Source organism: Artemia sp. Qi Xiang Cuo, chromosome 5, assembly GCF_049724085.1.
Source record: "Artemia sp. Qi Xiang Cuo chromosome 5, ASM4972408v1, whole genome shotgun sequence".
Classification (NCBI taxonomy): domain Eukaryota; kingdom Metazoa; phylum Arthropoda; class Branchiopoda; order Anostraca; family Artemiidae; genus Artemia; species Artemia sp. Qi Xiang Cuo.
In genome coordinates this window covers 65,530,061-65,557,538 of record NC_142798.1, presented here as the reverse complement: position 1 = coordinate 65,557,538, position 27,478 = coordinate 65,530,061, and the positions used below count along the sequence as shown (strand labels likewise).

Here is a 27,478-nt window from a genome sequence, read left to right as displayed (position 1 = left end):
CCAATGTGCTACCACAGGGTGATAACAAGAGTAAAATGAATAAGAAAACAAAAAATAAGCGTAATAACAATGTTAAGCACTTTTTTTTTGCTAAAGACAGATAATACAGTGAAAAGACCCTAGCCTTAAATGAGTATTTGCAACAAGCTAAGCACATAGTACATTAAAAACACTAATAGTAAATGTGACACGTTCCTTAGTTACTTTAAGTTGAACCCAAATAACAGTTACTTGTTTCAAATCAGTGTCAATTTCCCTCTTTTTTTTGTCTCTAAACAGCTTCCTTAAAACATTTTTCTTTCTTTACACTTTTATTTTTGGTTAGTATGGGCCTAAGTTCACACTTTACTAGATTGCAGCTATTGTTGTACCTTTGAATTCTGTACAGTAAAACCTAATTCTACAACACCCCAGTGTTAGGAGACACCTCAGTGATGTTCAGTTTTAGAAGACAAAAATTAAGGAAGGAAATTTAAAAGGTTTTTTTTTTGTGTTTGTCCTTTCCCACCCAAAGTAATATTGCTGGTTTCTGGTCCAAAAGTCCCAAAAAATTGGTTTTCTGTGACAATATGAATTTTCAGTCCAGTAATCATTGGGAACGATCTGTGATCCCTCTGTTTTGTATATAGAATTAAACTGAATTATTGCTGGGCATGATAAGTTTTGGACTACAGCTGTTATGATGCTCTCCTTTGATGTGTAGGCTAAAAAAAATCTTAGTCTTGTGGTGTCCAAAATTTTGGTTAAAAAATCTTGGATTATAGACTCGTTATAGTTAGAAAATATTTTTTGTCTAAAAAAATCTTTGTTTTATTGAGTCTTTGAATTTTAACTATAGAGAGAAGTAGTCAATTGCCGTTTTCTCTAGAGCGAAATAATTTTCTGCAATATTTTCACCGTTTCTTTATTTTATTTGGTGCTGAAGACAGATTTTGATAGTTGGTCTATAGTATCAGCCATCTCTTTTCTTGCCTTAATCTGTGGTGGCTCTACCAAAAATATGGCTTTCTAATGTTGTTATGGTTGAAAAATACTTTCTATTGAAAAATAGGTTAGCCTTAAAGGACCCGAATTTTAACTGGAGAGAATAGAAGCCAATGGCCATTTTCTCTGGTTTTAGACAAGCTTTCTTTGCTATTTCTTTCTTTTGTTCAGTGCTGAAGACAGATTTGTGATGCTCACAAATCTGTAGTGCTGAAGTTCAGTGATAAAGATAGGTAATTCAGTTGGTCTGAATTATCTCCCATCTCTTTTTCTTTGGTCTATATTGGCCTTAATTGTTGTGGTTATACCAAAATCTGTGATTGTAGTAGTGCTATGTTTGAAAACTTCTATAATATTGAAAAAGCTTAGTCGGGGATTTGAATCTTCATTAGATACCAAAGAGGTAAATTACCATATTCTGTAGGGCGAAAATAAAGCACTTTTTTTTGCTGAAAAATCAGAAAAAAATGTGCTCTAGATTGAAAATTTTAGACAAATAAAATGTTCTTGTGCAAAATCCATGACAATTTAATCAAATATTGTATACGCTTATTCGAAAAATAGTATGAAATTAATAGAAATAATAAATCAAAATAAAAACAAGTTGAAAATAATTTAAAGAAATGAAACTGAAAAAAATATTGGATTTAAATTGATGTATCCATGGCTATTACTTATGGCCATGGCACTCTTATTATGGCCTTCTTTATCTTATCTATCGCTTCTTATTATCTAAAATCTTACTTCAACTTGAAAGGGTTAATCTCGTTAACCTAAATTAAGTCTAAAATACCGTTAACTCTGTTTCAGGTTATCAACCCTTAAGTATATAGGACTTCCCCCTTTGTTTTATATGTCACATAGTTTTAGTTTGTCAGGTTATTTATTTTTAATCCTTGGTTGGTTTCGAAAGTCGTTTATTTGTAATAAAGTCCCTAAGTCTTAAGGTAGCTTTACATTTCTTATTAAATACTTAAATTTAAATTCACTGAATCAAAGGAACAATCACTGAATGCTGGTTACTCCCTTGTCTTCAAGACGTGTACTTGATATTTTTGTCCTCAAAATTTTATTTTCAAACTATTTCTAAATTCCGAAGAAAGAGAAATAATGTTCTTGTGAAAAAGTAGAAGTCTCTGATTTTTTCTGAACACTATCAGATACAGCAAATTGAAATGGACTTATCGATTTAGGGGAAGTCTTTAATTATTATCCCGAAAGAAAAAAAAATTGATATTCAATTTTATCATTTTTAAGAAATTGCAAGTCCACCTGCAGAGTCATCTAGAGTATTAACCAACCGCCCCCCAACCAACCTTTGCTTAGAGGAATCAACAGGTGACTTGCCCTCTCCACCTTGGCTTGTATTGGCAAACAAACGAAATGCAATCGGATCTCTAGTTCACGGATCTGTTGAGCAAATAAAAAATAAAGAAATAGAGGCTAAAATCTCCCCAACTGTTACCATAATCAACTGTTACATATAAGATAGCAGTTTATCTTCCCTGTTGCTAAAGCTTGCCCTACTAACCCCTTTCTGGTCAGCAATTAGTTTAATGCTTGTAAACTAAATAGATTTAAATGGCTTTTACATAAACCTTGTTATGACAGACTTATATACCCAATTTTCTGCTATTGACAACTGGAAAACACGGCTTTTGACTTTTACCACTTTTAAACATATAGTTTTAAAAGTGTATAGCTACTATATAGTTTACTATTTAATTTATTGGTCTGCTGTCTCTGTAGTGTGTAGCAAATATAATAGGATGTTTTTAAGGGTTGGATCTTTGTTGATTTAGCATGTGAAACTAAGGATTAAGAGCTATTAGCATCACGCGTAGTATAGCGTCTAGCAAAGTCACTGGTAAGAAATTTCAAAAAGAAAGATCTAGAGCTGACGTAGTTGGTGTGCAATTATTTGCTTAAAGCTGAAATTACTCTGCAAGTTACAATTAATCTGTATTTTTTCCAAGAATTATTTTACATCAAAATCCAATCTGCACAAGTGATGCTTGATAGCTGGAGAAAATTTTGTCGGTAGAAGTAGGCCAGTTGGCTTTAAGGCAGTACGTTTAGTGGTGACACAATCCAGTATTCTTTATCCTCCCCTTAATTTTAAAGTACCTGAAAAGACAAGTATGCAATGGTTTGGAGTAGGCTAAAAAGGGAACAAAATCGCCAAATACTAGATGGCGTGGTGATTTTCTTTGATGTTTAGATCGAGCCATGCTTAGTGAAGACTTGTACTGACGTATGTTTATTTTTCAGCGACTTGTTTCCGGAGCGCCAAAGCCTATTCTCAGTGTCAGGAAGCTTTACAGAAAGCGTCTCAGTGTCACAAGCAGACTGGAGCGTATCCTTTTGTCACCATGAGGCGGAGTAGTAAAAAAAGTAAATTTGGACAGTTTCAGTTGAAAGGCACTGTCCTCTATGAATGTACAAATAAAATTTTAAAACTAATGAAAAATTTATTAATGTAGAAACTAGTTCAGTTATAAGGCACTGCCAGTCTAGATTGTTTTAGTTCACTATGAAAGCAGAAAAATTATTTTGGAACAGTTTCTGTTGAAAACAATGCACTGTTCTCTTTTAATGCACAAATTAAAATTATATAGAAACAGGTATTGGAGTAGTTTTTATGTAGTTTAAAAATATTAATGTAGTTAAAAAAAAATATTAAAATAGATATTTTGATTAACTTTTAAATTACATGAAAAAGTTACTCAAAAGAGCTCCTATTGAAAATAATTTGACGCCATCTACTAATGTGCCATACTTGAAGCATCTGTCTTAGATACAAAACAGGGGTTTATTAATATTTAACTCGGTCCTGTACTCAGTTAGGTGTTACACATTTTTAACGGTTCTGTACGTAAAATGATAGAAAAGCACAATGCGATCTTTGTGTGTACACCATGTATGTAATGATTTCGGCAAGAATTGGTTGTTAAGGTTTCCTCCATATGCAGTTTTTCGATCTACTTTGAACTGAGTGGGTCCAAAAAGTCCAATAGGTCTTTTAAAAAGATGTTCCCAAAGGGAAAGAACCAGCATTTCTGTTTCATCCCAGAAATGAATTTACATGTAATGTAAAAATTCCTTGCAAATTGTTTACTGTTTTTCATTTGATGATGTTAATTTGTCATCGTCAAATTGACATTATACGAGAAGCGAACGCGAAGACCTAAATCCTAACATTTTACCGCAAATACCTTACCGACATCTATAAGGTTTTAGAAAAGTTTTTGTCAAATGGAAAAAGAATAAGTACTCTATCAAAGATTAAGAGGCTTTGAATTAAAGTTATCAAATAAGCAGTGTGTATCCAATTATGTTATAGCAACATTTTTGATTTATTTATCTCTACATGGGGGACAGGTGCTATGCTTTTCTTTTTTTTGGGGGGGGGGGGGGGGGGTAATCGTTGTTTCTTGGGAAAATTCCGTGAGTGAAATTGTAAGCTATAATATAATATATTATGGTTTATTTGCAAAAATAGCACAAATAATGTTAAGATTGTGCAGAAAAGTTTCACCTAAAATAACTCTGAAAATGTAAATCAAATCAGTATTCAGAATCATTCTAACATAACTTTTTAAAATGAATTAAAAATAAGAATTAAAACGGTTTTTAAATGTTGAAAAATATCAACCAATCATTATCAAAGAATCATAATAAAATGAGGTATAAAAGAGTTTTTGTAGAATTCTTACTACAATCTTACTATAAACCTTACTATAATTGTTGATAATCTTACTATATTTATGATAAAGCACTCTTCCCTGGGAAAACTTGGAAGGCATCAAACCCCCTGGATGAATGCACCTTTGAATGCTAGATCATAATTTTTTGGCGGGTTCAGGGTGGGTGTCTTGACTCTGTTCATGCTTTTGGGTCACCGTGTTGAAGTGATGTCACGTCAGTTTTAATGTTTAGAATAAGTACTTAGCATGTCTTTAAAGACATGCTAAGTCTCAAGGATGACCCATCTCAAGGATGACCCAAGTGGGTCATCCTTGAATGGGACGGGAAGATATCGTAAGAAAATATTTTAGGAAAATGGAAACTTCTTGGGAGGGTGTAAATTGGAATGGAGGAGGAGCGTGCGTAGCTGTGTTGGCCTCAGGTGGCTCGGGGCTGCTGTTAGTTGTTAGTAGTAGTAGTATGTTATTCTGTCCATTTTTCACTTAGCGATTTCTCAAGAGGGGAGCCAGAATTTTTGTGGAATGAAAGCCGCAAGATAGTAAGTGACCATTTAGAAGCTATGATTTCTTCACAATGTTTCTAGCCAAAGCTTTTGGCTTAAAATGCACATTTGCTGTGTTTTCAACTCTTTGACTACTAGCTCAGTAAATATTGTAGAATGTGTGTCTAGAAATGTTTCAGATGATTACTGTAGGTCCAATAAACGCTCTCGAGCTCTGTCGTTGCTAATACGTCAATTTGAAAAAAATATACAAGCTATTTTTCCTCTTGGGAGGCTTAATTTTCTTCTTTGTTCTAAATCTTGTCTGTCCCTTTCTCTCTCTCTTGTTCTCTATTTTCCCCTCTCTTTTAAAGAGTTTTTTTTTCATTTTATGGTTATATTGCCTTAACAATAAACCAACTAGATTATTTTCTGCCGCAAAGTAAGTTTATATGTTTTTATTTCTTATACTATATCGTATTTTTAGCTTTTCCGTAGTTGTGCCATTTTAGTGTGAAGTTTTCTTTATAATTATAGGCGTTATTCACTGCTTGTTCTCTTGGACAATTAAAATCAATCTAAATTAAAGTTAAGGCTTTTTTCCAAAAACAGTTGAACAGTTTTTTTTTTTAACCAAGTGGAGCTAAACACTTTTAAAATAAACCATTCAGGAAATACATGTTCAATTTTTGCCACCCGGATTTATCTTGTATATGGTCTGAAATATGCCGCATGTTATGCAAGATACCACAAGCCCTCATCTCTCCTCTTGCTTTAATATAGGGTTTGTTCTGTTTATCTTTATTTAAACCAATGATACCTAAAGATTATTAAAATAATAATACATATTTACACTAATATATTTACAATATTTTTATAAATAATAGTATATTTACAATACAGGAAATACATATTCAAATTGTTCCATGCAGATACATCTTGTATAGGTTAAGCCTGGTTAATACTGGTGGAATGCCTGGAATGGTAAGAGGTTTTGGCTCCCCGAACCTCCTGAGAATCCAAGAGGTTTGGGTTTCAAACATTGGATATTCTTTGATAGCACTACTCCACGTTTAAATTGAAAAAAATTCTTCTTTCGTAGTATCTAAAATACTTTAGGAGTCCCGTTGTCGGTTCAGGCCTATGACTAACGTAAAACGAACCGAACGTGTATACAATCAGCTCCACTTATTTTGTCTATTAATATTAATATTAATTTGTCTATTAAAAACTTATTAATGATGTCTATATCTAGATCCGTGCAGAAAAAAATGCATGGAGTTTACTTTTGAGAGAAAATACATTAAAAATAAATTAAAAAAATTATTGTTTGTATTTTGACTTAATTTGAGATTCATTTTTGTTATTAAACATGTATTTTTACCTTTTTTTTTAACATTTTAAGATTTTCTCAATCTTCAAGTTGTCAGATTTCTTCTAGTTTTCAAAATCTGAGAAATATCAGATTTTTTCAAGTGTGTTCAAAGGTTGTAATTATATCCAACAAATGTCATTGCTTTTCTGTTTTATTCCTTTCACTAGTTTTTTTTCGCTTAATCTTTTAGCACATTGGCGAAAAAAAAAAATCTGTAAGCATAGCTTTTGGCCTTTTGTTGTACCTTCTATATCTGATTTATCATGAACAATATTTCATCGTGATCCAGTGGTACTGCTTTTTGACATGAGGGAACAAATCGATTTTTTTTTTTTTTATACTTAACGATTAAGTGTAAAAAAAAACTAATGGAAATTTTCTTAGACTACCAAATATTGGGGCTGCCGTTCTGGATTATGTGAATTTAAATTTCCATTGGCAACCTGAATCAAAAGGCAAGTGAAAAGTCTTGTGGTTATATCATGCTACGCCGTAGAACTTTTCACGCCAGCCTACTTTAATTCTTTATGTTGTGTTATGTTACGAAGCAAATTTTGTCCATAACGGAGACACCGCCAAATAGACTCGAGCTATACTTAGAATTTTACGTTACGTAATGGGAAATATAGCATTCAATATAGCAGCAGCAAAATGAAATTTCTGGATGAAAAATCAATATATTAAAAAAAAAAATAATAATCTTTTCCTAGAAAGCTTTTCGCGCTTGAATATCCATTTCTATCAAATATTATTAATTTTTGAACTGTCTGCTTATGATGACTGTGATGATTTAGACGATGATTATGGTGGTTCTATGGATTTTTACGTTCGCCAATAAAGGACTCGTGTAAGTCAAAGGTTATACTTGATAGCGTAAGTCGACCCTTTAGCATAGAAAATTATGTACGTAGTGTGAAAGGTGCTTTATGACTGTTCTAGAATAGCGTTTGACCTTTCTATGTGGATTTGGTGAATTACTTCACTATTCCAGTTGTTCCATTTACATATTTAAAAGTAATATTTTCGTAGATGCATTGACCAAGTAATTGCCATAGCAAAGGATTTAAACCAATTTGACGTTATTCCTGATCTGGCTCACAAAGCATGCAATTTCTATCTAGAATATGGGGCTCCGGATACTGCCGCCATCTCCCTCGATAAAGCTGCCAAAGCAATCGCTAACGATCTGCCAGAAGAGGCGATGAAGTTGTACATACGAGCTGCAGATGTTGTTGATGTAAGTACAAGTTGGGTTCACTTACCTATGTAAAACGAAATCAGCCTAGAACTCAAACGGAAGAGGATGAAGATTCTTAATTCTAAAAGTTATGTGCTTTTGAAATTTGGGAATTTGAAGCGATCAAACGTGGAGGATTCCTAAAAAAACAGGGATTGCAATTGTTAGAATTAAAATGTGTATCATTGGCCCTTTATGTGCTATAACTGCGAATGGGAAAAAATGAGGTTTCTTAAGTCCTGAGTCTATTTAATCGGATTCTGTTAAAGCTAGCACAAGTTAGGTTGCGCTCACTTTGTAAAATGGAACAAGCCTAGAACTCATAGGAAAAGGGTAAGGTTTTTGCCACAATTTATGTGTCCTGAAGATTTAGTGATTTGAATCAGTCAGGCACTGGGAATTCTTCTAGAAACGTGATTGGCAGCTATTGGAATCTTGGATCTGTCTCATTGACCCTAAAGTAAATTGTTTGACCAAGAAGAACTTGAGAGTTCTTAAGTACTTAAGAAGATTTAAAATAGAAAAAGACTGGTGAAGACCCATTGAGACCCTTTGATAGCATATTGTTTAATAAATAGAAATAATTTCTGTAAGCTTGAAAAGGGTCCAGAAAATAAGTTGATGTTATCTTGAACTTTTAGATGCGACGCTGTGGATGTAATTTCTACGGAAAAAGAAGTCAAACCTAATGCTAACACTGAGCGTAAAGCGCAAAACTGCTACGTATTGCAGAGAAACGCATGCGTATATTACCCCGTATTCGCGTGGTTATTCACTAGACCCATGCGTTGAAAAACCCATTGCATGCGGTTAAAACGCTTGCACATTTCGACAAAAAAAAAGAGGTAGGGCAGTCATAAGGGGAAATCAATGAACAAATCCAGGATTTTTATTTTGGCCGCAATGTTTTTGAACGATTTTTTTTTATCGCTACTTTCTTTTGGAGCGGGGAGAAAAGGTAATTCTAGGTGTCAAGTTTTATCCAACCGCTTTTTACAAACATAACATTAGCCATGAAAGGTCCCTTTTGGTTTTGAAGGCTTGAGAGACATCTCAAGAGGCAAATTTGCCAGTGAGGGATGTGGTGCAATCAATAGAAGCTACTGAACTATTTTGACAGCAGACCATTCACCAAAGTCCGTTAGAATATAGGGGCAGATAGTATTGATGGGGAAGAATAATCAGTGTTTCCCAAATTTGAATTCTTTGCCTTTCTTGAATTGCTTATGTAAACTGACTACGGTTTTACCGCATCGAGGATACAATGCGGAATCTACTCTATACTACGGTTCTCCTGGCTTAACAGCCTATGTGAATATAAGCATTCTTATGGTTTCACCGAAACAAGCTACAAGGATTAAACTTTCCATTTCGTAGAAATTCTTGTACCGTTTTATTGCAGTCAGTTTTGCGTTTCAACGTGACAACCCGTCGCTGTTTACACAAATTTGAACTATTTTGCGAATGCTTCGAAATTAGACTCAGAAAGGTAATGAGCTAGATGAACGTCACTCTCAGGAAGGGATTTACATTAGGACCTAGAGACGTTTCTAAGCTCCTACCTCCACCCATTCCCTCATCAGAGTACCGAGTTCTGCCGAACAGACTCGGGGCTAAAAGTAAAAAAAAAAAATGCTAGAATCTTATTGAAATATCAAGTATTGTCTTGCTGAACTACCTCTGAGAATGTGACAATATTCTAAAATGCACAGTCAAAAAATCCCAAGGTCTGTAAGAAATCTAATATATTAATATTAAATAATAACAAAAAAATAAATAAAGAATATGGCACTAGACTCTACAGTCCCTATCTTTGGTGCTGATCTCCGTTTCTTATCCCATCAATCAGGAAGAGGAATGGGGGTCGGAACCAGCCATCTCGTGCTTTCACACACCCTATTTTCCTTCCTCGGATATTAGTGAGATTATTTTTCGAATATACCCTTTTTCCAAGTTCTTAAATTTAGGATTGATTTTTCAAGACCTCTGAAAAAGTGTGTATTTAAAAAAAAAATCTCAAGAAATATGTTAAATATATATATATTATTATGTAAAATTTTAATATTATGTAAAATTTTGATTTTTGTTCAAACCTTGGGAGTTTTTTGCAAGTGCTTTTTGGAATATTTTTAAACTCTCAGAAATAGTGACAGACAAAGCGAAATAAGCAAATAGACAGAGAGAAAGAGATTAAGCCAAACCTAAAATAATCTTCTTGACAGAATCTTTCAAGCACTACGAGCAAAGTAAGAGCTTGAAAACGTATTCCCGGACCACAATTGAGCCGTAGGTCCTGATATGCACTGTGGATATACTACTTGAATATATAGCATAAAAAGGCATTGTATACCGAGCCGCTAAATGGCTTCACTGTAGCTAATTAGAATGGTAATCAATGTATGACCTTAATAATGTTTCCAATGCTTCGGGATAAATCGCACCACAATTTTTTTTTTTTAGGGCGAAATTGTTGCATTCTACGTCAACATTCAATTTAACCGACAAAAGTACTAGAATAAACTGAAAAGTACGTCAATACAAATATGTCAAGATAAACTGAAAAGCAAGCAACTTTTTTTTCGGCTAACATCTTCACCCTCTCTTAGAAACTGATTTTAAGCGCTGTTTCCTCGTGTGATGATTAGTCTGATGTTTGTGGGCATTTGTTTTTGTGTCGAGTTTATGTTCGACGAAACATCCCTTTTCTTTTGCCTTTATCCCTAGAGCTGGCTGGAAGAAGAATTCAAAAAATTAAAACAACCTGGCAATTGTAATCAAAATGTACCAGAAATTTTGAATTTTACCATAAAATGTCCAGATGTACCACATTGTGCCAGGATCTCGTTGGCAACGCGGGATCTAAACACAGTTGTATCTTTTATGCTTCAAGTATCCGTAGGAAAAGTTTGCTTGTGGCATAGAAGAAAAGGCTCCAAAAGCTGATGAAAACACATGCTGTCTATGTTCTTTCATAAATTAACTCTACTTTGGTACAGACGTTAGAATTCGTCTCGGAGGAGGGAACAGCAATCCGGAAGGGGAGGTTGACAACTTAGATAAATCTAAAATCAATTAATTGTTCAGAGCATTTAAAAAATTACATTGATGGCATTGAAACTGAAATTCTGGGAAATTTGCCTGGTAACTAAGCCCCCTTCCTCTCCTCCATCTCCTGCGTATGCACCTGGAATATCTGTTCGTTTAATTTTAACTTATGTAAAAATAGAGATTTCTAAGTTGGAAAACGCTGCTATTTTCTTTTTTTTACCTCATGAAGGAATATATATGACTCAGTGGGGTCAATTGGAGGGGGCTTTCCCACTCCCCTAGATTTTTTACCTCTACCTTCCTAGATATGAACCATGCCGTATTTGGGCGTACTTTCATTGAAAAGTTCCTTTTCGATATTTTCATTGAAAACATTAAAAAAAAAACATAAAATTTGTCCGCCTAAAGGTTGAAAAATGCATTTAGCTCTCCCCCTAAAGTTTCGGGAATTGACACCTCTCATGTGACTCTTAAAACCTTTGTGCTGAATATGTAAATATCATGTAAGTTTTTCTACTGCCCACAGCTTTAATTTTGCGGTATTTGCCCTTTTGCTTAGTTTTCTGATGCGGGTTTTAATTGTTTTGAAAAGTTCCCTGGTGAAACTTTCATGCTGAATTCACTTATATTGTCAGTCTTTCTAGCTCTTATTGTTTTTGTAATGATTCTTTTATTTGAGTAGAATGGTTTACAGTTCATTCATTTGATCGGTTGCTATTTCAGAAGGGAAACAACTTCAAGATTCATTGCGTAAGTGAAACAATAAAACCTGATAAGATTTTCGAATTCAGTTAAACTATTAAAATTCCTATTATTTATATCCAAAACCACTGAAGACTTTTACGAAAAATTATGACGCAAAAAGGTGTTTTGGAAGAAACAGTTCTGATTAATTTTTCGAGTTCACACTCCCCTGAAATAGGAAGACCGAGTGAACAATGGAAAACCTGCGATTTTGATGAAATAATAGTTATATGCCGACCTTTTCCATGTTTGCACCCGTCCCTAAACGAAATTCTAGTTACGCCGCTGGAATTATTCTATTGGTGTTTATGTGAAGGATATAAATTCCCAGAATCCGACTTTTTAGGGAGATTTTGAGACTTCCATAAACATGTTTTCATGTCCAAATATCCGATTTTCCATATTACCGTTTTTTGTTGTTTTTTTTTCACAAGAGATTACTGGGACGGGGAGTCTTGTTTTTTGCATTAGCTGGTTTAGGTACACTGTGGTTTCCGTCATTTACGGGGTTTCATCTCCTTACCTTAGATCCACCTCTGTCTCTAGAGGGAGCCGCCAATCTTCCCGTGGGTATGATGATACCAGTTTGTCCTCCCGGAGGTTGGATTGACGTATGTTGGTTAAATAGATTTATCTGCTACGTCCGTCGCAGGGTGTTTCTGCGTCTGCGGAATAATCACGTTGGCTACCAGTGGAGTGCCTCATTCAGTAGCCGGAGATTGTCCATACGTAGTACGCATGGACAATCTCCTGAAAGGAGCTTGAATACTTAAATAATTGGACTGATTAGTTACAGATCTATCCATTTCCCGAGGCAGAATTATTATAATACTTAAATTTATAGACTGATCTAAAATTGCTTTAAGAATAGAATTTTTTTCTTCTAATTTTGTATGTTTCCAACTGATTTTTCTATAGAAATGGTAAAGTGAATTTTAGAAGTGTAATCCGGTAGACGGATGAACAGAATCTCAGCTATGGAATAATTGTAAATTGGTAATCTCACGTTAAAACCATAGGATTACAAAAAATAGCGTACTAAAAACTTGCATCGGGAACATAAACTTTAAAGCTAACTACGCATAAACACTATCTATCCCTGTAAAAAACATGTACGCTAGTATAGTTTATCCTGTCCATTCTTATTATAAATAGCAATATAGACAGAAGTTCAATAAATAGTTTATTAAATGTCTGCTTAGTAAGGCTTAGATACAAAATAAATTAGAAGTCAAAGCAAGCATATTTGCTGCAACTTTCACCTTTGGCAAGACCGTCGTTGAGAGGCTGAAGCAGCTCCTTAATTGGAGAGGGTGCGAGTGCAGACATCGCCATAAGAGGTAGTCTCGAACCCTGTAAAAATGGTAAAACTTTGCCTACCACACAAAGAAGTTTCTTTTGACACTCATCTTTCCTCATGATTGTACCAATGGCTGACGTTAAACTAGCAATTGAACTTTCCATATTAAATTCAGGCACTAGCTGTGAACGAGAATTGTCTAACTGACTCACTTGCGTCTTGAGTTTATCACGGCCAGAAATCAAAGAAAGAAGGGAACTTAGGGGTCCTTTACCTTCTTCCATGTGTTTTTCACTCTGGGGTCTTTTCATTCCTGAATCAACTATTCTCATTTTCTGAGGCCTTTTTGGCTTATTATTAAACTGTTTTGGAAAGGCTTGTTGCATGAAAAGTCTTTGTTGTCCGTTCTGTTGAAGTGGTAGAAATAGTGGAATTTGGGGTGCAGGTGCTGCTAATGCCACAGATAGCACAAAAGATAAAACCACCAAAATGTTCATTTTCCTTAACTTATAATAAACTGTTCTTCTCTCATGAAATCCTAATATTCAACTGTTTATCTTCTATAATTTTGTTGAAGATATTGACTTTTTACAAGTTATTTAGCCATTGTATAATTTATTTGTCGTGTTTTAAATCTCCTCATTAGTGTTAAGTAGGGCAAAAAGGTTATCAAGTGCTAACCTAAATGCATAATTTCCTGTGAATATCTCAAGAGAGTTTGCAACCATTACTAACCTTAAAATTTAATTAAAGCTTTAATTAAAATTTTTCCGGTTGATGAATGTCACATAAATATAACTTACGCATGATTTGGTGTTCGAAGAGGGATGGTACAACTTAAAAAAAAATCCCAAAACAGGTGAATAATATGGAATATGTAAGAAATTATAGCAATAATTTAATAATATCAAGGTTTAAGAGACCAAATGCCCCCCTCCCTCCTTGTGTGAGGGCTCTATGAATTTGTTTGCCTTTAACTAGCTTTGGAAAATTTTGGTTAGATTGTTTTGTTGGCATATATGTTGTTAGGGGGGTTGGGATGACCTACTCAGGCGTTACTTGTTTGGAAGGAAGTAAAGATTGTTTTTCCAGCAGCAACATAGCCAGTATTTCATTTTGGGAAGCCTTCAGCTTATTTCTTACCTAGCTGAGACTCGTTTAGAAAGCCTGTATGGTTTAATATATTAAACCACATTTAATTTTTTTTTACATTTAAGCTGGTTTCATTTTAGCGAGACAAATAAATGCCGAGTATTTGAAAAGAGGAAAATTTAGAAATATGAAATTGAGAAACGAGAGATAAAAATACAGCATACATTTATTTTTATGAAAACAACTTCTGGTGCCAGAAGCAGACAGGTTCATTGAAGGGCGGGGGATCAGTGCGCCAATACCAGGAGTCTTAAGACTTTTCTGGTAATTCCTTGTATTTTCCTTTTTTCAAAGTTGTGTCCTCCTCCCGAGCAAATTCCTATGTACTAAGCAACTCAGAAGTGCAACAAAACCAAACAACACATAGGAAGTGCTTTTCAGTCGCAAAATGATTTTGATCTAGGGTCAAATACTCTTGTAGCTCTATGATATAGTTTCGCCCTTTTCCTTTCTGTGCTTTTCTTTGTAGAAAAGCACAGAAAGTATTCTTTCTTTCTTTTCTTTTTGTTCTGTCTTTCTAAAAAGGATGCTATAGGATATATATATATATTCTTTATAAATCTGGGATCTAGGATATTAATGTAGCTCTGCAGTTTTACCTTTTTCCTTTCTGTGCTAGTTATGATACTGTGCAGGGGCGGATCCATGATTTTTTTTAGGGGGGGGGGGCAAAATAGGTTGATCCGAAAAAGTTCTTTTAGGGGGGGGGCGCAAAAGAGGTTGATCCGATAAACTTGCGTTAGGAGCAAATTTAATTAACGCAAACTTTCGTTAATTAAGTAAATTACACTACTTTAGACTACGCTAGGGGGGGGGGGTACCTCCTCTGGACCCGCCACTGATACTGTGTAGTTTTTCGTCTGTTTGAAAAAGAAAATTTGATTGGGAAAATTGTGGAATTTTTGTGGACAATTTGATTATGGAAAATCGTGGAGCGTTTTGGGGGTGATCAAGGACCTATAAAAAATATGGTAAAAATTTAGTCAATTTTTGGGTGGAGGGGAGGCAAGGCCTAAAATCCTCTCCTATCTGCGTAAGTGTCTGTTCGTTTAATTTTCTGTTTCCTAAAAGTTTTTCATTGAAAAAGATTTTTATTATGAATTCGAAATACAAGATCCATTTTTTGTGTGTAACATTTTCATTGTCTTAATAGCGATAAAACAACTATGCTCGATGTTTATGTCTTTTTATTAAGATTCTAAGGCTGTCAACAGGTTATACACCCCTCCCCCGTGAAACATTACCCTTACTATGACATGGCTTTTTTCTTAGTGTTTTCAACATTTGATTGATTGGAGTAAGGATTAAATTTCTGAAAAGGAAGTGAGGCTTAAAATGTGTATAATAAGAAATACTCGAATTAGGAGACAAAATCACTGAGTGTTGGGGCTACAGGCCTTCTCTGCTTTTCTTGGTGGATGCAAGCAGTTACGTACAAAAGAGGTGTTTTTTTTTCATTGTCAGGGGCAGATCGAAGGAAATGTCAGATTACATGGAAATTTGTAAATGATAATGGGGAAATTGAAAAAAAAATTAATGGTTCCAGGCAAGGCACGGGAAGAAAGGTTCACTCATAAAATTTATATTTATTAGGTTAAAGCAGGTCCAGTGGCGTCAAATCACGAAAATTTAGGGGATATATATATATTTTGAATCTAGGGGGCATATGTATCCCCCCTCAATTGACGGCACTGTTAATGAGTATAGTTCCTGACACAAATTCCACGTTTTACAACCTATGCGTAATTTCATTTTCCACAGAAAGGGAGCATTCTGGAAAATAATGTTTTCTAGTTTATATTAATTTGCCACAGAAAACACGAGTGATCCAAAATTACGTTTGTTAATGGTAAGACCTGTATTTAAATATCTGTACTTAAAGTAGTACATTTGCAAAAGCACTTCCGTTGCTGTCACCCATAAAATTTCGTATCTGAAATTTCAACATACCAGATCAAAAGGGTAAAAGTGTCATTGATCATGCATTGCCCTGCTGACCCTCCCTTTGAAAACAGCTTAGGAAACGGTTTTTGGCAGTATACCAGATCTGACTTTTAGACTTTATGGCGACTATTTGTATCTAACTTCGCAGATAATGGTGGAGGCCACGGTCTGGAAGAGCATCCGGATTTGCAACTGGCTTTAAGTCCTCATTATGCCTTAGGACTCTTAATGAATACAATTACAACTTCTATTTCTTTATGTCCTGTAAAGCGGGCGAGGATTTAAACTTTTAACCCCTGGTATGACCTATGTTGTGGGAAACAACAGAAAAAACAACCTATTAAAATATGCTGAATATGTGCACGAATAACTTCGAAAGAATTGAACTACATCTAGGAAAAGAGGTGTAACCAGTCACATTATGGGTGGGAGGGGGGTATTGCAGCCGGGTTTTTGTTCATATAGCTGCTCGTTTTTACATATTTTTTTCTGATCAAAAATGAATAAAATTTCTTAATGTTTCCTGTCTGTGAAATCCAAGGGCGGATCTAGGCCTTTTTTTTAGGGGGCGGGGGCAAAATAGGTTGATCCGATAAGCTTGCGTTAGGAGCAAGTTAAATTAACGCAAACTTGCGTTTATTAAGTAAATAACACTACTTTACGTTAGGGGGCTCTCGCCCCCCCCCCCCTGGATCCGCTACTGGTGAAATCGTTGTTTTTGTCAACCAAAATCATTAGGTAATAAGCCTTCTTTGAATAACCATTCAGCTTATTTAGTTTTTATCCAGTTAAAAACTGAGTCGGTAAAAGTTTAGCTCTATGTGCTGTATTTTATGGAATCGATTTTTTTTCTACTGATTGGGGAATCCGTGTCCCACTTTCCAATACAAAACACCTCTGTCTAATAGTAAGAGCTGGGAAGACTTGGAATGTGCTCTAAAATCTAAAAAATTCTTAGATGTATAATAAGAATCGATGGATTGACCGGGAGAGTTGTTGTTTTTGATATATAAAGACGTTTTTAACCCCCTCTTCATACCCACTGAAATGTGAAAATCGGCTATGTGTGGTTGAAATCCTAATTTCTATGGCTTAAATCCTCATGTTGTATGCTGAGACGTAGGCAAGGCAGGACCTTTCAGGCCTTTTCCCCCGCCCCTTCAAACCTCTATGTTTCAAAATTCGCCCTCAAAACTTCTCAAATTTCCTTTCAAGTGTGCTTATTTTTGTTTTTTTAGTTTATTCCTCTGCCAAAAAAGAAAGAAATTAAGTTCGTGGGTACATGCTTAGTGGCTTTTTAATCTGAACTCTTTGCGAAACATAATTCTCTCACAAGTGCTGCCCAAGACAACCCGGCGAGTTGGGTAGCTCTCAGGCCAGGCCCTCCTCCCTGAAATCTCATGATTTTTACAATTACTTGTACAATTCCTTAGGCTTTCATTGAATTTTCCAGTTGTTTGTGTTTTTTTTTTATTTACTCGCCGTCCCGAATTATATTGCCAAATATGTCTTGGACTCAAGATACAAAAGTTTGAGAACCAGATGTCTAGTCCTCTATTTAGGACACTCTAGTTTGCCCCTGCAATATGGCTGTGGTCTGCAAAATGCTATATCTTATATTTATTTATATATTCTGTTATTCTCTCTATTGTGGATATGCTATTGACTCATTTATTGTCTTTAATTTTCAGCTATAGGAAAGTTGCAACTACTGAAATGTATTTATTATCGTTTATTGGCCACTATACAAGCACAAATTTCGGGTACTTATTGGCTAATTCGCAATGTCGTTTTTGAAGGATGTTCAAGCCTGCAATCCCCTCCCTTTCAGGGTACGGCCGTGAATTAAATTTTATGCATCTCATTCCATAGAAGTTTGAGACCAGATAAACCAAAAGGAAAAATACAGAAAACCGAGTAAAATATTTCATATAAGATAGTGAAAATTAACTAAAAAGTCCTTTTTTCACGAGTAATAATAAAAGCCTGAAAAACACAAATTTAGACCAAATAAGTTTGTAATCAGAATATCAGCTCAAAGTCCTTTTAATCAAAGTCGGTTTTTAATCTTGGTAAACGATTCCAAAATATCTTTACCCTAAGAACTTGGAAATCCATACCCTGGGTACCACCAGGGATGAAAAATTAACTTAAGAGATAGGAAGGCTATTAAATAAGTACTATATATATATATATATATATATATATATATATATATATATATATATATATATATATATATATATATATATATATATATATATATATATATATACAAAAAAAAATCTAAGTTTGTGAGTACAATTGAAAAGTCTTGTTATTTAATTTCACATAATTTATAAACAACTTTCCTTTGAAAAAACCCTAAGAAAATGACGTTTGATTAAAAAATTAATACGTTAAAGTAGTTGATGTATACAGACCAGGATTTACCAATTGGTCAACTAGACCCAGGCCTAGGGGCGCAATAAACTATCACTGAGCAATTTTCTTTTTTTAACAAAAACTAGTGACGTTGGCATCTGGGTTGCCACGGGTTGTACCAAAGAACTATTTTAATACTATTTGATTAAAGCACTTTTCGAATACTTTCTGTGAAAGCAGTAAATTTTCTTAAGGAAAATGGACCATCCCTCCTATGGTATGAATACGGAGCGGCAAAAACGCTGGGGCCTAGAAGCGTGAAACCTTTGAATCCGGCCCTGGCTGTATAGGATCTGTAATACAAAATCCTTGTGTAAAACTGACAATAATTTTTTACGTCACAAAATTGATGTTATCGTAATCTCAAAGGCTTATAAGATAATTTTCAGCTCATTTCAATTTTGACATTAGTCAATATGGAAATAGATAGATTGACAAATGAATATTAATCTCTCTTGCCAAAGAGTATAAATAATTCAATAACGAAATATGTTTCCGTAGTTCCTTGCAAAATTGTTCCTAATTTTTTATTAACGAACATGTCTCAGCTGAACAGAAGAAAATCGTTGATGAATATCTAACAAATTTTTAATTTTCATGGAGAAAATATACTACTTCTACTAACAACTCGTTGTAGCAACAAGCCGCCTGAGGACAACACAACTACGCCCGCTTCTCCTCCATCCCAATCTATTCAAAGCCTCTCTCTCTAACCCTCCGAAGAAGTTCCCATTTCCCGAAAATGTTTTCTTGTGACATTCTCCTACTCCATTCGAGGACGATCCGCTTTTCATTTGGCCCTAGACAGTTACCCAACAAGGAAAATCTTTGGCAATAATCCTTCATCCACAGAACGTAGCCTAGCCATCTCAGCCTTTCATTATAGTCCAGTAAAAATACGGTTTTGACCCTGCATTTGAGCAGCAGATATTTTTTTCACCAAAATGTGCCGAAAAATTTTCTGAATAACATCCCCCGGCACCGTGGCGTATCCACCCCCCCCCCCCCTAACGTAGTCTTGAGTAGTGTAATTTACTTAATTAACACAAGGTTGCGTTAATTAAACTTGCTCCTAACGCAAGTTTATCGGATCAACCTAGTTTGCCCCCCCCCCCCCCGAAAAAATCTTGGATCCACCCCTGCCCCTGCATAACGTCCCTACTGAATAACAAGACTCGGCAGAAACATCCATTTTTCAGGAAAAAGAGGGAGAAATTTCGAATTGAAATATCTGACATATTTTCTGGATTGAAAAGTCGTTTCTTATTAGTTCAAGTCTGAGGAGACCGAAAATGACATGAGAATTGAAAAATGTTCATCGCTTAGTACCCCATTTCCACCCAAACAAGGTCAGAGGGGATGGAAAATCAGAATCTTAATTTTTGCAATATTTGGTGGATTGAAAGGTCGTGTTCTATCATTTCAAGTCTGGGAATACCCCAAATTATATCGCTAAGGAAAAAATTCCATCACTTAGTGCCCCTTTTCTACCATAAGTGATGTCAGAATGGGGAAAAACTCCGTTTGTGGTATAATAATAATATAATACACAATTGAAGAAAATATATATATAATTGAAAGGTTGTTTCCTATTAATTTAAGTCCGGGGAGACCAAGAACGACATCAGACTTTGAAAATTCCATCTTAGTTCCACCCACGCAAGGTCAGAGGGGATGAAAAATCCAAAATACCGTTTGTGGCATAATAATAATATAATACATAATTGAAAAAAAATAATAGGGAAATGGGATGGAAATGAAAACGGGGTACTAATACCCTGTATAGGGAAATGGGATGGAAATGAGTACGGGGTTTTCCAATTCTGTTGTCATTTTTGGCTTCCCGGGACTCGAATGCGAGATTGAACCACATTTTTCGTACAGCTTACTATATGCGATACGGCCAGTCAGCCGGGTATCCAAAATAATCTGTTGGCAATTTCTCTGGAAAACGTCTAGCAACTCCTCTTCCGTTTTTCGAAGCGTCCACGCTTCACAACCCTACTTGACCACTGTCATCACTGTTGCTTCCAGTTTTCTAATCCTGGTTCTCAGAATTATCTCCTTATTTTTCCAAACTTTTTTTTTCACCCGGGAAAAAACACCCTGAGCCTTGGCTATTCTACTTTTAGCATCTTCACTACACCCACCATCTTTACTAATAATACTACCTAAATAAGTGAAGCTGTTCACTTGGTCGATCTTCTCGCTACCCAACATTACCTTTTCACCTTCACTTATTCCTAGTCTTAGCGACATAGTCTAATTGGCGTTAATTTTCAAATATTTTCTTAAACCCTGAACTCGCAAAACCTCCAAAGTTCATTCATTTTACTAAAATTTTCATTTAGGATTCTTAAATCATTAGCATTTTCTAAATCTAGGAGAGTTTTACTTCCCAATTCGATTCCGTGTTCTCCCATAGCCTTTGTTGTTCTCCTTGGACGAAGTCCATCAAAATGATATAAACTGGGGTAGAATGCAACCCTGCTTAACTCCTGATTTAATACAAGACCAGCTGCTAACCTCATTTCCTACCTTAACGGCAGCGGTGTTATTCTCCTAGATAGCACTAATCACTTTCGTGTATCTATCTGGCAAGAGCGGATCCAGGATTTTTGTTCAGGGGGGGGTCCCGATGTTTACAGGTATTTTTTAGACTAATTTAATTGACTCGGTCAAAAATTTCGGGGGGGGGTCAAACCGGGTAACCCCCCCCCCCCCCCCTGGATACGGCCTTGTTATCTGGTATACCATGCAATGATCTGATCTTCTCTAAATCTCCTCCATCAATTGAATCAAGAGCTTGCTCATAATCTATAAAACTTAGAACTAAAGGCATTTGATGAATCAGGCACTTGTAAATTATTAACCTAAGAGGGAAAATTTGGTCGACGCATAATCTAACCTTCCTAAGACCACATTGTTCTTCTCTTAAAACTTTATCTACAGCATCTTTGAGTCTGATAAGTATCACCATACTAAGTAATTTACTTCCTACAGAAACTAGGCTAATGCCTTTATAATTAACACACTCACTCTTATCACCTTTCTTATGGAGGGGTTTAATAAGAGTTTCCCTAAAATCGCTAATAATTTCCCTTTTTCAAAATCATATCCATAATCTTCAGAAACTTATCTCTAACCTTACAACCACCATATTTAAAAAAAAATCGTTTACAACACCATTAGCAACTGGGGCCTGATTATTTTTTAATGCTTTTAGTACTGTCACTAATTATTCCTCACAAAATAAATCATCCTTAGCATTCAAAGTGTCACAAACTTTGTCTTTTCTATATCACAGTTTAGCACACTCTCAAAACGTTCTGTCCATCTCTCTTTAACTTTTTTCTTCTCATTAATTGTGGCCCCATTTCTATCTTTAACCGGGACAAGTCCAGATTGACTATTTCCTCTCAATTTATTAGAATGCCATTATAATACTTTACTATTACGCCGTCTGGCTGTATCTTACAGATCTTCGGAAATTGTATCCATGACCTCCACTTCACACCTCCTTAATTCACATCTTAGTGCTTTCTCCACTTACTTTACATCCTCTCATTTTCATATGACCTATCACTCAAATAGCTCTTGTACAGGCTCCTCCTCCTCTCTATTAAACATAAAACATTTTCACTAAAATTCCTAGTTGCGTTTCTAAAACTCCTTGAGACACTATCAGTGACTTCACCACAAACTATTTTCCTAAAATTATCCATCCGTCTTCTACATTGTCGATTTTTAAGCTCTCCAGTTTAGTATTAAACCTAACCTAAAAAGTTCCTCTCAAATCCTTATCCTGAAGTCTAGTAACGGCGTACCTTCCTGGAGGGTTGTTACCCTTCCTAAATTTTAGCTTTAAATTAACTTTAGGCACATCTAGATTGTGATCTTTACTTTTAAAATCAATAACAGCACTCCTGTATGCCCTAGTATCTTGTATGGATCCTGCCAGTTTTCGGTTTACAATAACATAATCAATACGGCTAGCTGTATTACAGTCATGTGAATACCACGTTAACTTATGGGCCGTTTTATGGCCAACTACCTGTGTTGGTTATAACTAGATTGTTGTATCAGTCTGTAACCATTACTGTTTTCATTTCCAACACCAAATTTACCTAGGCTAGGATCCCATCTATCCCTTTTTCTACCGACCTGGGTATTAAAATCCCCTAATAAAAAATACTTATGTTGTACCTGGAACCCTGTCTATTTGGTCCTGTGTCTATTTGTTTTAACTATAAAAAAAACCTTTTCTTATGGAAGAAAAGAGCGAAGTTTAAACCTTAAACGAACTAAAATTATTGCTTTTCAGATTACTTAAGATGTATTTTCAAAACTAGTTTAATTAAACTGACTCGTGATATTTCCAAATATCTGCAAAATTCTAAAAACTAGCGCTTTACTTAAAACTGAGCTTGCTGGTTTTTTTTTGGGGGGTAATTTAAGGAATGGAACTACAGAAGTCGACATAATTTTTTTTGCAAGGAAAATGAATAAATGTCAGTTTTTTTTTAAACAGGTTTTTGTTTTTCCTTACTAAGGGAGCTGAGAGAGTCGGAATGCAAGAGCAGTGAATGTAAACCTCCTTAAGGATCTTGAACCATGAAGATTGTAAGGATTTCCTTATTTTTCTACCCAGCCTTTCCACTCTAAAAGATATATATATATATATATATATATATATATATATATATATATATATATATATATATATATATATATATATATATATATATATATATATATATATATATATATATATATATATATATATATATATATATATATATATATATATATATATATATATATATATATATATTATATATATATATATATATATATATATATATATATATATATATATATATATATATATATATATATATATATATATATATATATATATATATATATATATATATATGTATATATATATATATATTAAACTGAAGCATTTTTTGACTGGTAATGTTGAAGCAACGATTTGGACAACAATAAAAATTATCAAACTAATTAGAAAGGGACACTTTGTCACAGCACATATTGGGACATAGTTGTTAATACTTCGAACGTGAGTAGGATGATTATCCTTTAATATTTTTATCATTAAATCCCTCTCACCACGGCCATATTCGGGAAAGTGGGGTGCTGGTTAATAACAATATCCCCTAATTGTTTAAAGCTTCTCTAAAACACCCAATACGCACTTTTTTTGTCATTTAGAGGCTCGAAACACCCATTGGCAAGAGTCTGTGCTGCCACCAACACTGTCCCCCTCTCTCAATCAAAATCCCAGGTATGGTCCTTCCTCTCATTTGTAGAAGGTTCTAATATTTCCGTAGCCTCTCTGAAATTAATATAGTGGCAATTAAAATACCCATTTTCTTCCAAAGTCCCATACATTGAATGTAAGTATGAACCATTATGTGCTCTAAGGATAGTTGCGTCAATTAATGGAAATTTAGGGGGGGCTGTATGCATGTATTTTCAGAATAAAGGGGGGAGGATGATGATTTTTTTTTTTTTTTACCGAAAAGGGTATTTTTCAGTGAAAATACCCAACAAAGATACTTTTCGAAAACTTGACCGGGGGCCTGGAATTGTTAAAGGTTTGGTTAAGAATGTTTTTCTTCTTTCATTTAGATAGAAGAGCGTTTGTCGTGTTATTTGAAATATTTCTAAAGCCGCCTAACTGAACAAATATATTTGACTGGGCTCAATACCCTCATAATTTAAAATATTACGAGCCTCATAATTTAACATGCCTCGTATAAGGTTTTGGAGGGGATTACCTTCTCCATACATTTTGAAAGATACCTTTTTGGTATTTCGTTAAAAAAAAATTTCTACTTCTTTTAGATTTAGAAAAATGTCTCTTGTGTACCTGACTTTAAAAAAAAAACCTGCTCCATTCCCTACATTTCTGTACATTTTTTATTGTTGTTTCATAGCTGTATATAAATTTATGTGACAAACATAAAGACTATGTTCAAAGTGCGATTGACAGGTTAGGTTTTGGCTAATAATGTTTTCCTTCTTTTTGTTAGATCGAAGAGCGTCCTAGGGATGCAGCTGAATATATTGGCAAAGCAGCCAGATCCATGGTCACATTGAAAAAGTGAGTAAATCAATAATATTGTGTCAATAATATTTCATTTCAAAGATTTTCGGTTATCTAAAAGCACTTCTACAACTGATACTAACGCTGGTAACAAAATATATTTAAAATATAGAACAAACAATTTAAATCTATTAATCAAATTAGCTATTATCCAATGGTATTCGATTTCATTGTGAGAAGTAACTCGCCTCCCTACTTTTTTGGAAAAAAACTCTTTTATGTAAGAAAACTCTTTGCCACCTAGCGTGCTATAAACCCAGACCAGTGAATTGAGAAAATAGCACAGATAATTAACTCCGGACCTTTTTTTTATTTCAAAAAAGATATCGTTAATATAGATAGACAAGTTGATGTGTGTTTCTTTTGACGCGTTTTCACAGACAGGTCACGTTATTTCTTAAGGCCAGTCGAAACTTACAAATCATTTTGCGAGCCTCAGTGCCGGCTGACCGTCTTAAAAACAAAGAGCCCATTAGCGAATTCTCCCAGCACCACAGGGAACTTGTTTAAAATAATATAAAATGTAATCTTTTACTAATTTTTAAGCAAAGCGCTGTCTATTCAATGTATCTCCAGCATAAATAATACGTCCCCTGTGTCGGCAAGGTTTTCAGTCGAAGCGGGTTAGCACCACAGGGAACTCACAAAACTGTAAAATTAGTTTTCTGTTGTTTATTATGATCTCTAGCCAAGCTCTTTAGTTTATGGCAAAACCGCCTAATGGACCCTGAATAGTTCGACCATTCAAATTCTAAAAGTTTATAATGGATGAGATAGGGCGAATCTTTAAGGAACAAATCGCCTTAAGCGTATGTCAGGAAGGATAGCCAAAGAACTCCGCCTTTTTTAACTATTGTTAAAAAATGAATAAATGACCTCCTCTTAAGGATCTTGAACCATGAAGATTGTAAGGATTTCCTTATTATGCTACCCAGCCTTTCCACTCTAAAAGATATATATATATATATATATATATATATATATATATATATATATATATATATATATATATATATATATATATATATATATATATATATATATATATATATATATATATATATATATATATATATACATATATATACATATATATATATATATATATATATATATATATATATATATATATATATATATATATATATATATATATATATATATATATATATATATATATATATATATATATATATATATATATATATATATATATATATATATATACATTGTTGCTATGTCAAATTTTAGACAGAAAAAAATGAATGAAGTTGATTAGGGGCTGAGATGGGGCTGAGCTTAAAGATGTGGGGCTTTTTGCTGTCTTAGAAAGTAGTTAGCTGGGGAAATGAACTTTCATGAATGAACCTAGGGCGTAAAATATGATCTGGAAATTAGTTGTCAAGGTACAATTATCATCCCTACGTTTCTTTATTTTTTGGGCTTAGGAGATGGCATAGAAGACAGATATATAGCCATATAATTTTGAGAAACAATTTTTTTACCTTCTTTGAGTTTTTAATCTCTTTTTCTTTGGTTCTAGATTTTGAAAATACATTTCCTATAATGTCAACAGGATTTGAGGCTATATTAAGGTTTCATTAGAAGCTTAAAAATTACTGCATATTGTATCCTTAGATAGGTCCTGAGTAACCCCTTTGGAAGGGATAACATTTGTTATCCCTAGTCAATATAGTTAATCTCCCTAGGATAACAGTTTAACAAATCTTCAGAATCTTATTAATCCAGGATTAGCAAAGACATGAGGCTTATTTGACTGTCTTAAAAATCACGGTTGTTAGGTATGAATAAACCTAAAATGAGTTCAGGAGATGAAAAAGGTTTTATTTTTCATGTCCACGGTGCTTTAAAACTCAGACTTCTCTATTTGTAAAAAGCTAAAGAAGCGAAAAAATTACTGCTTATTGTTTTATTAGGTAGGTTCTGAGTAACCCCTCTGGAATGGATAACATTTGGAAAGACATGGTGGTAGCAGGTATTTGAATCCGGTATTCTTCAAATATCACGTTGATGTCGCTAAGATATCAGAATAGAAAGTCTTTCATACATTCATTATAGACAAGAAATAACTAAAAAGAATAGCAAAAGTATATACTAAAATAAAAATAATAAAAGTAAAATAATAAAAACCAAGGAAAGTATAATACTAAAATAATAAAATAAATTAATATTAAAAAGAATAAGAATAGTAATCAGAATAAGAAAAAAACTTAAAATATTGTATTGTTTCGGCATTGGTATGCGTGATATTATGATGTGTTATGAGTTTGTGGACAGTATTTTTTTTGTTGCGTGTGTGTGTGTGTTTTATTTGTTTTGTTTTTGCCATGGCCCAAAGAGGCTATTGTTTTGCAATAAATATCTATATGTCTATGGAATCTTATGGTACATTGCAATACGTCTTATATACTCCGCGTTTTGGCGGAGCATGTACCATGCACCGATATTTGTGTATAGTATTTGTAGTTTATAATATTAGGATGATGATAATAGTGAATCATGCAAGATGTAACTTATTTTTGTAATTCAAACTTAATATTCCAAACATAGTCAAAGACTAAAAACTGTGCTTGTGCCTCATCCGAGATATAGATTCATTTCTGAAGGTAAATATTCCCAAGGTCATAAAAGGTCACTGTCCTTTTCCAGGGCAAGAGGTGGACACTTCAAAAAACCTTCTCGAAGCATCGTTCAGACTCTGGATCCATTCTTGAAAGTCTCATTCACTTAGCTCAATTACTTTCCAAGATAATAAACAGCCGTTCCTCTAGAATTTTACCCACTTTCTAAGATAGCAAAACCCCTCATTTAAAATTTTATCCATTTTCCAAGATAGCAATAGCCGTTCATCTAGGATTTTACCCACTTTCTAAGATAGCAAAAAGCCCCTCATCTAGAATTTTATCCACTTTCCAAGATTGCAG

The 27,478-nt window shown here is 34.3% G+C and overlaps 1 protein-coding gene across 1 annotated transcript in view; it reads left to right on the top strand.

The window, feature by feature from the left end:
* The window catches only part of LOC148952399 (gamma-soluble NSF attachment protein-like), an 86,859-nt gene that overhangs the window by 38,108 nt on the left and 21,273 nt on the right, over window positions 1-27,478 (top strand). The window contains exons 3-6 of the mRNA XM_089089857.1: window positions 3,256-3,340; window positions 5,598-5,615; window positions 7,578-7,785; window positions 24,460-24,530. Coding sequence (XP_088945983.1) covers window positions 3,256-3,340; window positions 5,598-5,615; window positions 7,578-7,785; window positions 24,460-24,530 — 382 coding nt within the window. The remainder of the gene's footprint in view (window positions 1-3,255; window positions 3,341-5,597; window positions 5,616-7,577; window positions 7,786-24,459; window positions 24,531-27,478) is intronic.